Here is a 16,009-nt window from a genome sequence, read left to right as displayed (position 1 = left end):
TGGGAGCTGCAGGTGAGGTGCTTCAAGACCACGTTATCATCTGTAGGCTGCTCTTCTTAATAAAGCTATTACTTGGCTGAAGCACTGAAAGAGCAGGGTGTTTTTGTTGGTCTTTCCTTGCTTTTATGAGCCATTGTGAGTTTAACAGAAGCTCTCTAACCCTTTGCCAGAGTCTGGGGTGGCTGGAGATGACATGTTTGTCTTACTGGAGCAGCAAACAAAGGAGTGGATGGGATCTCTTTAGGCCCTTGAGCTCCATTTCCTCCTATGACAGCGCCAGATTTTAGACTTGAATTAATAAATTTAGAATTCTATCCTGAAACTGGTTAGTTCATTTGTATTTTATTAGTGTGGATCTTTCTCCTTTGACATATTTATGGTACACATTACAACTGAATCTGCTGGTAAAAAAGACAAAAAAAAAATCTCTCAAAGGAGATTTTAAAGCAATTTTTGGGGGAGCCATTTTGGATTTTTACACTCTTCAGCTGATTAGATAAAGAATAGAACGGGGTTTAGAGATGTGAAATAGAAAGTTTTATCACCTCAGCAGTCTTGTCTCCCCCCCCCCCCCCTCAATTTTTATTTCTATTTTTATTTTCCAGTTGGGTTGGACAAGAGGAAATGAAAGCACCAAATATAAAGCTTACTTGAAAGGGGACTCAGATCGTATTTGATGTTTTTGTGTTCTTTTCCATTCACAGTCTCTAATATTTGACGAAGTTGACCTGTCAGATGCCAGTGTAGCTGAATCAAGCACAAAAAATGTCAACAACAGCTTCACGGTATGGAACAATTATAATGCTGATCTTGAAACCTGTACGTAGACTGTTACTAAGAAAATCAAGAATCCTCTGAATAGCTTACCATTTTCCTTTGTTTGAAAATAAAATAAAATGCCCTTTATTTGGAAATGGCATAACTTATAACATGACAGTATTGCATAGGCTATTGATAATTTTGTCTCAGTTACCTCACTTTTTTTTTTTTTAGCAGAATTTAGCAATTTTTTTCATTGCTAACCACATTGCTATATTTTTTTATAGCTTCTAAGTCATATGAAAAACTGTCTTCATGGTTGTACCTTGATTCTGACAATGGTATGAGAAACAAGGGTGCTCATAACATCCATGTTTATATAAAGTTCACAAGTGTGTTTTACACACAGTTCTTGACATTTATTGTTTAACTGCATTGCTGGAACTATAATAACATCTGACACCATTCCTATGCTCATTCTTAACCTCTGGCAAAGTAAGTTTTGTGAACAAGAACTAGCTATGAGGAAGATTGTGGTAAACTTGCCCTCTTGAAGGTCACGAATTCTTCCACTAACTGCAATGGTATTACTTTTCTTTATTTGCAGATGCTATTATTCTCTTTGAAAATGTTTATATTCCATTTTCCTGAAGATTTTAATTATCACAAGTGATCTGTGTTGTCAGTGTTGCTGTTTATTTTGGAGGCAGTCCTGATGCCAGCCTCAAAGCTTGTGGGTTATGGCTCCAGGACTTCCTTATTCTGGTATTTCTCGGGCAGCTACTGGAGTAATCAGAGCGCTGGAATGATGTGGTCCCGTTAGCATAGACGGGCCGGCATGCTATGCCAATAAAAGTTTCTTTACTGACTAAATATGATATTAAAAAGACTAATTTGACCCACTCAAATGAGTGGGGTCCTGCATGATATACCAGCTTGCCATTTGAAAAGTTACTTTTTATTGCTTAGAAACTCCACTTCGGTCTTTCTCTTGTCCAGAATTGAAGCTGTCATTCAGGCATCAGGATAGCTGAGGAATAACGAGGCATACAAAGGCTATTAGTTGAGGATCCCAATAGAGTCATGATTGTCGCTTATTATATTCAGGAAGGGACATAAGACTCAGCATCCACTGAAGACCTAAATCTTCTTCACTGTTGTCTCTATTATGGAAATAAAGAAAATTAATAAAACTCTGGGTATAATGTTACCGATCACCGAATCATTAAATAAGACGTTCCTGTTTATATGTGAAATTTTGTGTGGAGAGGAAAGGTGGTATTGAAGTGTCATCTGATTTGACTGTGAAATATGGTAATAGTTGTCATCTCTTTTAATCTTTTGGCTTCTTCCTTTGTGTTTCCCTAACCCCATCTCCAAGCAATGCAGCTCAGTGGGGTAAGACATCTCTGGCCTTGCCTGCACTGGTTTGGAGAGAGGGGTGGGGTAGCTTTCTAGCAATACTCCTTATAAATAAAAAGAAACAGTTCTTTTTGTTTTTTTTCCCCAGCTTATTAAAAGATAATCCAGTCTTTCTTAGAATTCTGTTTTCTCTTTCTGTTTTAAATGCTCTGCTAGCATTGCATTTGTTTAAAAAAGTGAAAAATAAATCCTGAAATTTTGCTTTCAGTAATTACTGTATTCCTCTTGGTTTCTTGTCCCAGTAGAGAATATTGCTGACACAAACTTACATACATGGAATAGAGTCCAAATAAACATACTTCAAGAAAAATATGCTTTTTATAATTTTCATTAAATTTGTTTGCTTTTTTTTACAAATGTCCTTGTCATTAAAAAAAAAAAAAAAGTCCAACCCCCTTCTTTCCTGTCCCCAATCTCCCAACCCCCCAACTTGTTGTGAAAGTACTCTTTTGCCTTCTTTTGCCCATTCTAGTTTGTCTGTTTGGAGACAGAGTTGTGTGTGTCAAGGTTTCCCTTGCTCTTTCTTTGAATAAAACTCAAGTCCTAAAATTAGTTCCAACACACTGATTTAAGATTGAGTTTATTTGTAATGTGCATGTTTGTAGAATATTTTACGTAACTAAATATCAGCATTATTGCCCAGAATTATTTTCCCTTTCTTACTACAAACAAATTGAGGTTAAGGGGGAAGTTGAGATAAATAAATATTTGCTGATTAAACTAAGAAGCTGCTAGACTTGTAACAGCTCATCTGTTTCAGTTTGTACTTTATTGCTGGTATTGTCATTACTTTTCAATGAACAATCAACTCTCTGCTAGCAAACAGTTCCCTGTGAACAGGCTTGTGCTAGAGAGGCTTGTAGTAGATTACAGGCATTTTATATTTCTGTTTCCCACTTACTTGTTGGGTACCGGTTTCCTAAGAGTGCTGGAAGAGAGCAGATCAATAGGGCAATTGGGCCCAGCTGAGCTCTGTGTCACCCTCTCCATCAGCCACACGGCGTGACTCTTGCTCCCCAGGTACCCACAGTCCAGTGGCGTGGACTGGGGCTGAGTCTCGTAATGTTTTTGAGTACTCTGCTGAATGTGTGTCCCCCTCCCCACCCAGTGCTTTGCTTCTACCTCAGGGGATTGTTTATATATATATAAATATATATATAACTCTCTCTATATATAACTATATATATAAATTTGTATAAGGAACAGGATTTTTAAATAATAATATGACTTTTGTATGGGCATATTCAAATTAATGAAGCTCTACAGGGCAGCAAAGATGACTATGAACTGTGATTTCTTTTTGACGGGGTAGCTTTTGTCTTAGGTATGTACCTCTGTCTTTCTCTCCATGACAAAAAAACCTTTTGATACACACTGGGAGAGGAAAAAAAGCTGTAAATGTTAACCGTGTTGCTTTTCTGTTGTTGATCCACATGTACATGTAAAATGCCATGGGTTATTATAAATCTATCCTGGCTTATTTTCACGTAAAATGCACAGGCATCATGTGGCAGCACTTATATTTAGTCCATCCAAACTGATGTCTGAAACACTTTAATTGTTATGCTCTTCTGTGACAGATACGATGGAAAGATAATAATTTCAGGATAGAGACACTGGTTTTGAGGTTTTACTTTGTATAGCTGTCTTTGAACATTTGATCTTGGTAAGGCCAGCTTCTAGTCCATTTTAGATTTGCATACAAAGCTGTGGACACTCGATTTCTTACTAAATATACATTCTCAAGAAAAGTGAAAATCCTAAAAAGATTAATTCTCTTATCTAACTGCTTCTGAGAATAACAGAGCAAATAATTTCATGACAGCTGGGGAAACTGCCCTCTGGGAATGTGAGAGTAAACATACTGGATGATACTTAAGGTAGGGACTCAGCTTGCCCTAACTTCAGGGTGGGATTCAGTGATGGATTTTTAGACACCTACATTTAGTTATCAAGGATAAGATTAATAACTCTTTAAAGTAGATTCATACAGTTGTTCAGCTCAGTGTCTCTGTGGGCTCCACTGATTATTGACTAGATCTCCCTTAACTGTAGCAGGAGCTGTGTCCTCCAGGCCACCTAAAATGTAGACCCCTACTTTTAGCTTTCTGAATCATGTGCTGAATCTCATCCTTCTTGTCAAACATGCAGCTGCTAAGAGTGGTCATCTTGAGGGGAAGGCTCAGGGAACTGCAGATCTGCTGTCCTGGAAAGCCTACTGCAATTCTTAGTAATTAGAAATTGGCTGGAAATGAGACTTTATATTCCAGCCAATAACACTGATTACTGTGATATGCTTGCAAAAATGTCTAATGTTATGAATTTTTTTGCTGATTTCTTGGTTTTAGTAATGCTACAGACCATATTGCAGTCTCATTATATATTGTGTGGAAAAATATTTCCTTTGATAGCTTTTAATGTATAGGGCTTTAATTAAGTATCCTCTCTTAGCATTATGAGACAAAGACAACAAAAGCCAGTGAACTGTCTGTTCTTTATTTTATATGTTCTTATATACAAATACATTAAAAAGGAGAATATCTCTATATACTCCTTTTTATTTGCCTATTTTTCAAGGTAAATAATTTTTATAAACTTTCTCTATACTCTTACCTGTTCTTGCTGTTCTCTTATTCTGCAATATCGTCTTGTAAGTGGAATGACTGTTATGGCACTCAGGAGTCCAAGTGAAAATAAATCACAGATATCTGGGATTAATAATATTTTCCAAATTATGCTTTCTTACATTCCTCACGGATCCAGCATTTTGTCTGTTTTCCACTGCAACCCCGCATTATGCAAGTTTTTTATTCTCTAAAATGGTACCAAGATTCCTTTCCTATTAATCTGGAGCTGTCTGTAATTCCTAAATACTTTCTATTTCTCTGTTTTTCTCTCTTTTTAAATTTCTATTTTTCTATTTATGTAGCTTTTGATTGGTGTTTGCTTCTTTGTTTTTACCAACACTGAAATTTCTCAAGTCACTGTGCTGTCTGCTTATTGGCTCTATCTGCAGTGCCTCGATGATCAAAGGGGGGAGCTGAGCAACCAAAATTTTGTGTTATCTGTAAATGTTTCCACTTCTCTACTTTACACTTTTCTTCCAGTTTAAGAATTGCATCACAAAATTTTGCGATGGAATAAGGTGCTGATTATCTATGAATCTTTTGCCATATTAAAGATGACTATTTTTCTTATTTTTTAAAATATATTCCTTAGTTAGCTTCTCTCATTTTATGGTCATGGCATAAAATAGTTAACCCCTTTGGTTCAGTGGCTGAACTGGAAAAAGAAAAGGTAAGAAATAGTTATGGGCCAACTTGATGTTTTTACTTTTGCTGAACTGAAATACTTCATTTACTTCAAAATAAAGAGTTAAGTTTTGTTTTAGAGCATTTTTTTCGAATTAGAGATTAAAAAATGCAATGAATTGCATTTCGTTAAAGTTAGTCCCTGAATGTTATTTTGTTACAATAGTGTTTTTTTTTTTTCCTGATTTCCATTGTTTTGGTCAAACTTAGCAATTCCCTCTGACCTGAAAATAGAGGGTTCTGCTTTTTGAACCAAAAATCTTTATCCAGTTGTCCTTGATTTCCTTAACATGCTGCACATATGGATAGGCTTTGAAAAACTAAGTATTTATAGTTATTGATTTTTCCTTTCACTGAATAGTTTGATATAGTTAGCTTTTTTTATAGGTTAGTGAGGCCAAGTACTCCTTTGCAGCAACTGTACTGGTTAAAGTTGATACGGTTTTCTTCCAGAATTCTGATTACCCTATTTCCTATCCATATTTCTGAACATAGCATATCCTACGTGTTGGCTGCGGATATAAAGTTTACTGGCATATAATTTGTGTGGAACCAGCTTAAAGCATAAACCAATTCTTCTCGTCTTTGAATCCCCCTGTACAGTGGCTGTTTCTAATGCTCGGCTGTACGAGCAAGTCAACTGCTTACTTTTGAGATTTTTCAGAATTGCCAGTTTTCTCACAACTGGGCCTGAAGGCATAGTGCTTTTAAGCAGTTTATTTCAATAGCACTGCTGCTTCTCAGTTCTGTACTCATTGTTGAGACTAGCTGCTTCTAACTGATTTTAGAAAATTAACTTTTGATATTCACTATGGGCTTGAAAAACAGAATGTGTTTTGTGGTGTTGCCAGACTTTTGCAATATATTGGATAGACAGTGTGAATTTCTTAGAGACTTGGATTTACTTTGCTTGCCACTCAGATTTCTTGTCAAGGCTTTTCTTCAGGAACATTGGGGGGGGGGGTTAGGAGGAAAGTGTGGCTAAATATGAGAACTGCTTAACTTTCCCCAGGCCATATCAGGAGGAAATGAGAAGAGTGCTTTCCCAAAGGAGTTTAAAACCTTTTATCTTCTCCTTGGGTTTGGACACTGCAGTTTTCTGTCTTTCGCAATATTAGAAACATGGTCTTAAAGCTGGGAATAATTATGCTGGTATTCTTGTTTCCCTCTTCAGATATTCTAATACCAATTCAATTTTATTATTGTCCCTTTTGTTGAAAGGGTTTAGGCCAATGCTGAGGGTCTTGGGCTTTATTTCAGTGCAGATATGCTTGTGGATGCTAATGGAGGAATTTCTCTGACGCTGTCCTGCTTGCTTTCAAAATCCAGTTTACTGCAGCCCAGTATCTGTGAACGTTGGGAGATTTGTTTGTTTGCTCACAGCATCAAGCCTCTTTCCGACAGTATCCTACCTCAGTTTTTTTTTTCCACCTCTATACTTTTTCCAGGGGCCACCCAACTAAAAATTACGCTGACCTTTTCTGGGTTTTCTACTGCTTTTCTTTCGCTGTCTTTCTTATTTCTGTAGCTTTGTGAAATCACCATGCTGCTCCTGCATTGGGAGACCCCTGGGATCATGTGGTTAGCAACTGCCTTTGAGGCTTGTGCTTGTTCCAGATTTGGGTGGTTTCCTCTGGTTTCAGCATTTGCTTAAGCAAACCATTTTCTTAAGGTGGACACTGTGTGCTGCATAGCCTCAGCAGGATGCCCAATTGCTTACTAGCCGCATAATATTATCTTTCCTGTTGGCTTTACTCCTTTGCTGGGGTTGCCCGTTTTAGCCAGATGTCCTTCCCTGGATCTGGCCGGAGAGCTTCCGCACTGCTGAGATTTCGGGCAGCCGTCCTCACCACGTGTCATAGATGTGAGGAGTTGAAACAATTCAGTATCACTGCCTGGGCCTTGCCTGGGTGATTAAATTTTTCATTTTTCTCTGTGGGAATACTCTGGAGCATGTCCATCTGCAGTTTTATTTCTCTCTGGAAAAACATGTTTTCAGTAGATTTCTACATGTAGTCTCTGCCGATACTCCCTTGCAGGTAGACATGCTTGTTGGACTTCTCCCTTTAACAAGCCATAGTGGCACAGAAAGAACAAATTTGTGTTTGGAAATGTGTTTCTGTTTCTTGATAAGCTTCCATAAACCACATATTTCAAATAATTTACACATTAAATTTTGTTAACTGAGTGCAGAATCCTGTGTGAACACTCCTTCATCTATTTGAACCTCTCTTATTAGTGAATCTTAACTCAGCTGCATACTAACATAAACTAATAATACAACTTTGGTGTCCAAGTAAGGTCTATGAGCTTGTGGTAGTATTGTGAAACTACTCGTGTGAAGGAAAACAAAAGAGAAATCAGTAAACTGCTGTGTACTGTGTATGGTGCTGTCCTTAGGATTCCTCTCAGCATAATTTGCAAGAGGTATTCTTTGTCATTTTGTCCTTTAAATGTAAGATAATTTCCCGGTTTGCAGTACATTTTGAAGTTTGTGTTCAAATTCAGTGTTAACATTGCTACCAATCTGTGGTGATGGTGATGGGAGTTCAAACACGTAGCTGATGTGTAAAGTCATCTTTAAGTGTCTTACTCTGTGAGCTGAAACCCACCCCCGGAAACGTTGTCTCTTAGGAATTGCCCTTGGTGTTATCAGAAGGGTCAGTGCATGGCACTGTTTTGAGATCCAGGAATGGCGCTTTCACTCCTCATGCGGGATTTACGGTCCAGCGCAGGGCTCACCCGAGCTCCTGGAGCGACATCCGTGAGGACTTGGGGCCTCTCTTATCTCAAGAATGTCAAACATGCCTGGAAACAGTTCAAGTTCTTGTGCTAGTCCCACCAGCATGATTCAACTTTGGGTTGTCTTGAACCGCTGTTCAAGCATGGGTAGCTAACTATTCTGATGTACTTACTTCTTCTCTAGTTGTGAACTATCTCCTGTTTCATGCAAATGCTGATTAGCCTTTAAATGACAAAGGCTTTTTGATGCTCCCAGCCTGAGCAATACCCAACCACGGAAACAGAGGTGAAGTGCTTTGGATCCCATTTTGTTCAATTTTCTACTGATTTTTTTTTCTCTATATTCAGGCAGCTTAGAAACAAAAAAAAATTGCAATAGCAAATTAATTATGCTGCAGAGAAGAATGGGAGAGACAAAAGCAATTAGTGTTGGAGTCTTATGATGCACTTAGGTTTTTTCCTCCATTTAGCATTTGCTAGTTCTCCCCCACCCCCTGACAGTGACAAAAAACGTAATAAAACTGAGAGCTCTTTGGGTAGCTTTGGGTGTGACTTTCAAGTTTTAAGCAGCTTATCTCTGACTTGATGCACTGTCTCCCTTTCCCTAGAGTGTCTAGAGACATTGAAGCTTTAAGTTTCATTATGAAAAAGCAATAAAGTATTTCAACTGTGAGGCTAAAATCCATAGATAAATCCCTTGGGACTGAGCCATTACAAGAAAGCTGAAAGCTTTTCAGAAGAGAAAAAAATGGTATTCTTAAAAATGTGAAGATTCTGGTCTATACCATACATTTCAGATCTAGTTTCATTTACATGGAACTTGTTTTCAACATTTTTTTGAGCTTATACAGAAATTTTTGAAATATAGGTCACAGGAAACATAAATCCTCTATGTTTCTTCCTCTAATTTTTGAAGAATTTCTTTAATTTGTGAGACACAATAAAAAGACTTGCATATAAGTAAAGAGATGAAAAATATCATTTATTTCCCTGTCTGAATGCATTGTATAGCATTGTTAAAACAGTAACGGCATTTGGAAAACAATCAGTGTTCTATGAATTAATGCAACAGATTTACCAAATTTCATTATATCTGCAGTTTTGCATTAGTTTTCTGTATTTTTTCTCTCCTCTTACATAAAAAAAAAATAGTTAAAATGCTGAAGAAGGCTTAAAAAGTATCCCTCAGTACAGTTCCTGTATACAGAATAATTTTATAAACAGTGCCGTTGGTGTAAGCTTTGAATAAATTTCCTGCTTCTCGTGAACAAGGATCCCTGGCTTCGAGCAGCTGGATTATGTTTAAACAGGAATCTGTTGTTCCAAAAGAAGAAAATACTCAGTCGCTGCCCTATTTTATGTAACTTTGCACCTGATTCCATTAAATACAGAATCAGATACTTTCCTTTAAGTACAGAAGCCATCTCATCTGACAGTTAGACACAATGATCTTTGTGAATCGGGCACTAGGTGTATAGTAGTAAAAAGTAACATAGGTAAGAAAGCTTTATGTAAGAACTTTAAAGAAATGTGCAGGCATTGAACTGTACCTAGCAGTCTGCAGTTTACATTTGCAAGAATAGTTTATTGTTTTTATTATATTTAAATACTGATTTAAGAGAAATTCTTCAATCCAAATTCATAAAACTTTCCAGCTCTGGTTCTTGTAACTGTCTTGTTATAAGGCTTTTTTATATTTCAGAAGACATAATACTTTTCTTTTAGCAGTAGGTTGCTGTTAGACACATGAGGTCAAATTTGAGGTACTGTTGATTTCTGACAAAGTTATCATTGATGGTCACTTTCTTGATCTGTTTTACTTGTTTAGGCTGGGCATGTTGCAACTGGATTTCATGGTTTACCTGGATTCTGTTTTGGCTACATGACATATTAAATAGAGTTGCTCTGTGATTTAGCTTGGAAAGGACCTCTGGAGTCATCTGGTCCAACGCCCCACTCACAGCGGGCCAACCTAGCTCATGTTGTTCAGGGCTGTGTCCCATTGAGTTCTGAGCATCTCCAAGGATGAGGAAGCCACAGTCCTGACAATCTCATCCAAGCCTGCACATCTGTCTCTCAGCTCATGTGTCTAAATCAGTGCTTTACAGTCTGCAAACAATAAATCCTTTGGGCTGACAAACTATTGAAAATTTTTAACACATTGAAAAATTTTACCTGCTTGTGAGTCAAAAAGTGTTGAAAGCCGCTGCTATAGATGCTACCATATTTAGGTAAACAGGATTTTACTTCTATTCTTCAGAAATAAACAGAATGACATCAAGAGACTGAGATTTCTTTACTGGAAACAGTTCAAGAGAGGTTAAATATTGTCATTGTCGTCCCCCCCCCCAAAAAAAAAAAAAAAAAGGAAGAAGAGAAACTACCAGAATATCAGAACACAGTGAGAGTGATGATTTTGTTCTTGTTATATCAAGATAGAATGAGGCAGGTACTTGCTGAAACTAAAAATAGGTAAAAGGAATTAAACAAGACCAGAAGAAATTAACAAATTTAAAAGAAAGGTTGGAGGCTTCATAGAAAAAATTAAATCTAAGAGTGCATACTCTCAGGAAAGTGATTACATTAAAATATAAACACAGAGGCTTTGTCACTGTTCACTGTTACTTATCCTCCTTAACTCATGCAAGAAAGCAATGTTGTGACCCTTTACTTTTATTAGGACCTTAGCACTTGAATCTAAAGTAAAAAGAATCTCAACACTGTCCAGGAAAGCATTGTGTGCCGATCCCGCTGAATTGGCAGAAGCACACAGCATCACTCGCAAACTGAAACATTTCTTGAGCATGCCTGTCCAGAAACCAAAGCACACTTGGACCAAAACCCTAATGGGGAGCTGGGAGAGGAAATATTTTGTGCAAGTGCTGGCTGAAAAGAACTCCCAGAACTTTGAGCAAAGAAACCATCTCATGTTGTTTTTCCTGCTGGATTTCTGTAGTATGCCCCAATATATTCAACCAGGAATACCTGGTTCTGTTATTTCCCTTACTAATGAAGGATTGCAGTCCCTCAAAGTCTATTGTACTTGCCTGCTGGATTCAGCCAAGGCTTCTTGGCAGAGCTATCCCATTTTTGGAGTCTCTACCAACAAAGGGTGTTTTTTTTTTTTTTTTTTTTAAGTTCAACAGGGAAAAGTGCATATATGACAGAGGGTATGTGTGATGTGTATTGTGGTCTTTTAAGAAGATGGGGTGAGAGGGAATGCTCTGAAAGCAGAGGGAGATCGCTCCTTTTCTTGAAAAGCTGCTGAGCCTGCTCTGGGCAGAGCAGACTGCAGAAATGAGAGGATGTGTCAGGCATGTCTCCCATGCTGCTGCAGGGAGCTGGCAGCTCCTTCTCCTGGGCAAGAGACTGCAGAGAGGGGTGGGGGTGGACAGTTAGGCCCCAAAGGGACTGGAGAGGGATCAGAAGGGATGGGGCAGTTCACAGCTAGTCAGAAACTCAGAGTTAAGGAAAATCAAGCCTGAACCTGCTTGGAGAGGATGCCATGGAGAAGAGCAAGAGCTGTGTATAAACCTTTTTATTTCTACTCTTTCTTACCTAGGCTTTGTTCCTATTTTTTTAAATAATCAAAGAAGTGTGGTTTTGACTTTGGGAGTTTCCTTTAGGAGAAGACCTCCGCAGATCCACCAGAAAACTCTGGCTGACGAGATCCCACCATGGCTAGTCTAAATCATGCTGAAAGTCTAAGGGGGATGGGTCTCACCCTGTATCTTGATTCTCTGAAATTGGGAGGTTTTCAGCTATTGTTTAGTTTCCTCCTTCCTTGGAGATTTGTGAATACAAGTACCTATGTGTAACAGTTGGAGATGTACTGCAGTGCTTAAGCAAAAGAAAGTCATCATACATCAGAAACAGAATAGTATCCTTGAGTTTCATCCACACTTCTGTTGCTTTTAACTTTCTGTTCCTAGCTTCTGGGCTAGGACGTGCTGGTGTGGGGGAGTTGCTGTGTGGGACTAACCCTTTCCTTCTCCCTCCTAAGTGGTGTTCTTATAATGGGGACCAAAACCACACATTATTTCATTACTTGTTAGATTGGCAACAGTGAAATAGCAGAAAGCCAGCAAGAAGAGGAAAATGGCATTTTAGTGGAGCAGAGAAAACTAATTGGTCTGATTATAAATTCTGTATTGTACTCAGGCAAATATAATAGCCACTTATTACTTGTTTTGCTTTTAAATCATCAGCTCCCCCTGTGTGGTATTTTATATGTTTGCCTGCTCAACTTAAAAAATAATACTGACAATTCATCATAAAGCACTGAATACATCTTTGGTAATGACTGCACTATATAATTTGTTTAGTATCCTTAATCCAAAGAAACTAGGGTACTGTAGAAAGCTTTCCAACTGTTACTGCTGTGATTTTTGCAGACAGGTTCTGGTAGATACTGGTGCACCAATGGCTCCAGCTGTCTGTCCCCACCCCTCTGTAGTGGTGCCCATCTCATCAGAAGAAAACACTAGTGTTTTTACTTCCTATTCCATAGTATTCATATGTACTCACCTTCATGGAGACTGGGAAATAAATCTTGTAGTGCAGGGAAGTTTCAAAGCATTAAATCGCTCATATTCATGCCCCAGGCATCAAGTGTTGTTTCTATGAAGAAAGTGGGGTACACTCTCTTTCTTGATACCACCCTCTCTTCAATAGTTCTAGAAAGATATTTTAAAAATACCTCTTCAAAGAATAGGAAAACCATTTCCTCACCCCTTGTTGATTGTAAGTGATGTTTATGCATTACTAAACCAATTCAGGATCTGCCATACACAGTGCTATCTGTGTAATGCCTGATAATAATTTAGAGCAACATAAGGTGCTTTAATGCAAATATCATGTTGCAGGAAGTTGAGTGATTTACAGTTGTTACTGTAGTGCTGCAGAGATGTAGACCATTATTTTCTTGGTTAGCAAATGTAATGTGTGCTTTTTTTTTTTTAATGATATTTCAGCTTTGTTTTTGATGTCAGATTAGAATATCATTCAGCATGCCTGAAGTTTTTCCAAATTATTAGTGCAATTTTTTTAGGGGTGAATTTGTAGTATTATGGTCATTCATGGGTGCACTGAAACCATAAGAATCTGGTTTTGATATAGTTACAGTGAGAAAGGAAGGAGAAAATTCATATTCCAGAAGATCCACAAAGGAGCTGCCATTTTACTGCATTGTTGACAGCATTAATTTTGCAATATTACACCATTGTTTTCTCTTTGGGAAAGTATAAATATTCTAGACAGTACTTAATATAAGTATTAGTTGATGTACCTGTCAGTAAGTGCTAGAGTCTACCAAAGACTAATCATTTTACTTGGGCTACCCTGACATTAATTTATAGATGACTTATATTTTATTGACTTGATAGTAAAATGAACAGTGACCATTGGAAAAGAGATTATATATTTTACTTCATGAACATGTGCGGGAGATGTTTATAGCAGTATCTTTATTCCTGTATTGCAATTATGAGAATGAATCTGAAAGCCGGTAAGTACCTACCTCAGCTGCCTAAACTGGCACCATGTGGAGTGCATGGAAAAGAGAGGGACTCCCACAGATGGGAACCCAGAACAGTAGCCACCAAGTTTTGGGAACTGTTCTTCTTAATATATTTCTATCATATCAAAACTTTTATTTTAACAAAGTAAATCACAGGATTACTGGGAAAAGCCTGGATTTTTATTTTATTTTACAGTTCTTAAGGCTAAACTCATTGTGTTGAAGGCTATGTAGAACTGAGTTGAAGTTAACCCCTTTGAAAACAAAAGGTGCTTTCAAATTTCCATTTAATTTAATGGCAATTTTATTTCCTTTGAAAGGGTCTTGGCAGGTGTTGTTTGAAAGAAAAGTTGCAGTAGTATCCCAAAACTTGACTGGGTAATTTTCACTGAAGTAAATTCCTTTTTTTTTTTTTTTTTTTTTACATGCACATAAGAGCATATGTACTTATATATGAGTATGTGTATGTTTTTAGATGCTGAATTATCCCAGTATCAACATGTGTGAAAAATCCCAATTTATGGCAAGACCTATGTGGTGGCAAACTGAAGAATGTGCTCTTGTTCTCTTCTTTATTCCCCACTCAAAAGCCCCTTGCTTTTCTGAATAAAACAGGAACAGTATCACAATAATGGGCCATTTTTCTTCCTATCCAGATATTCTTTATTCCCTCTGATGTCTTAGCACTTGCACTGTTTCCCTTCAACTTTAAATACTGCATAGTCTTTCCCTACGCTCACTGCATTAAAAGTGTTGTCTCTTCCCACTACCTCAATTTCATTACTTTCCAATATACTGCAGTATCTGGCTTTGGTAACTCTCTCCTCCAAAATCAGTAATGACTTCTTCCTGGCTACTTGACAAGGGTGAAAATTTTCAGAGTAACTTAATCTTCTAAATTATATTTGTTTGATTTATTCATTTTTAAGGCCTTTCATTTGTGTTCATCCTTCTCGATTTGTCTACTGCTTTGTCAGTGTGTGAACCATTAGCACCTGAGTTTCTCTGAGATTTGAGACGGGGGGGGGGGGGGGGAGTTTTCTTGTTCTCATGTTACTTCTTCAACTGCTCTTCCAGTGTTTCCTCTGACGCTACTTTTGTCACTGAATTAAACAGTTTCTTCATGTCTGTTGAAAGCTTAGTGTATTGAGTGATATATAAATAATAATATTTGGGGCAGGTTAATCCAGAAAAAAGGTAATATGGAATAAGACAATAGAAGATAAGGTACTGCCCACGGGATTTTGAATATGGCTGCAAGCAATGAGATGACATTAGTAGTAAAATCCAGATTTACATGGCTAGAATTAGCTTTTAGGGCAATTAAAGCTGTTTTACTATTATGTCCGCCTATCGGTTTAACTGTCTATAATAAATACCACTTAAGTTAGTTTTTCATAACTTTCTTTGAGCATCCAAAAGAAAGCATGCCTTCTGTGCAAATGAGAAGGTGTATGAAATCATTCTGAGTTTGGGATAAGCAAGAACAGCTATCCTGAGTTAGAGTAAAGCTCATAAAGCCATACTGAATCAGAGTAATATAGTATCTTGTGTTTGATCATTAACAACAGCAGATAATCCTGAAAGTAGCATAAGAAACGGCACGTACAGTGATCCTTCCTCTTGCATAACTTCTGAGCATTCAGTAATTAGTGGGGTTTAAGGATTTACTAAGCTGAAGGTCAGGAGTACTCTCTTTGATAGTATGTGTTGCATCTACTCTTGATGAATTTGTCAAATCCTTTCTTAGACATTTATACTTCTAGTCTCCTGAACATCCTTTGGGAATAAATTTCAAATCCTAATGATGTGTTGCTTAAAAAAAACCCAAACAGCTCTTTTTGTTTGCTAATCATTCCCTTAGCTCACTGAGTTCTTATGTTATGTGAAATACCTAACAAATAGTGAGAATATATCTTCTCCGTAATTTTTTAGACATTAAAATGAATGGGAATGTAAATGGACTGCTTAGCTTCTCTTTTTTTTGAAGAAAGAATCCAAGTGTAGTCAATATTTTTTGCATATAATACATTTTTTCTCTTTTGATATAGCATATTCCTTCCTGAAGTTTGTTGTTTAGAAATATGCAAATCAAGGAGAATATGTAGATTAATCATCATCTTGTGTGCTGCGTATACAAATATGTATGAGTCTTCTGACTTTCCACTTTATTTTTATAGCACTAATAATAATTTGTCCTCCATTTATGTGATCATTACTGTATAACTTAATAACCCTTAGATTTTTGAAATTTCTC

The 16,009-nt window shown here is 37.3% G+C and overlaps 1 protein-coding gene across 1 annotated transcript in view; it reads left to right on the top strand.

Moving 5' to 3' along the window:
- Nucleotides 1-16,009, top strand: part of DGKH (diacylglycerol kinase eta) — a 156,576-nt gene that overhangs the window by 81,442 nt on the left and 59,125 nt on the right. The window contains exon 3 of the mRNA XM_067292456.1: nucleotides 705-785. Coding sequence (XP_067148557.1) covers nucleotides 705-785 — 81 coding nt within the window. The remainder of the gene's footprint in view (nucleotides 1-704; nucleotides 786-16,009) is intronic.

Source organism: Apteryx mantelli, chromosome 1 (assembly GCF_036417845.1).
Source record: "Apteryx mantelli isolate bAptMan1 chromosome 1, bAptMan1.hap1, whole genome shotgun sequence".
Taxonomy (NCBI): Eukaryota; Metazoa; Chordata; class Aves; order Apterygiformes; family Apterygidae; genus Apteryx; species Apteryx mantelli.
Note: the sequence above shows the minus strand (reverse complement) of the source record. Positions and strands in the feature narration are given on the sequence as shown.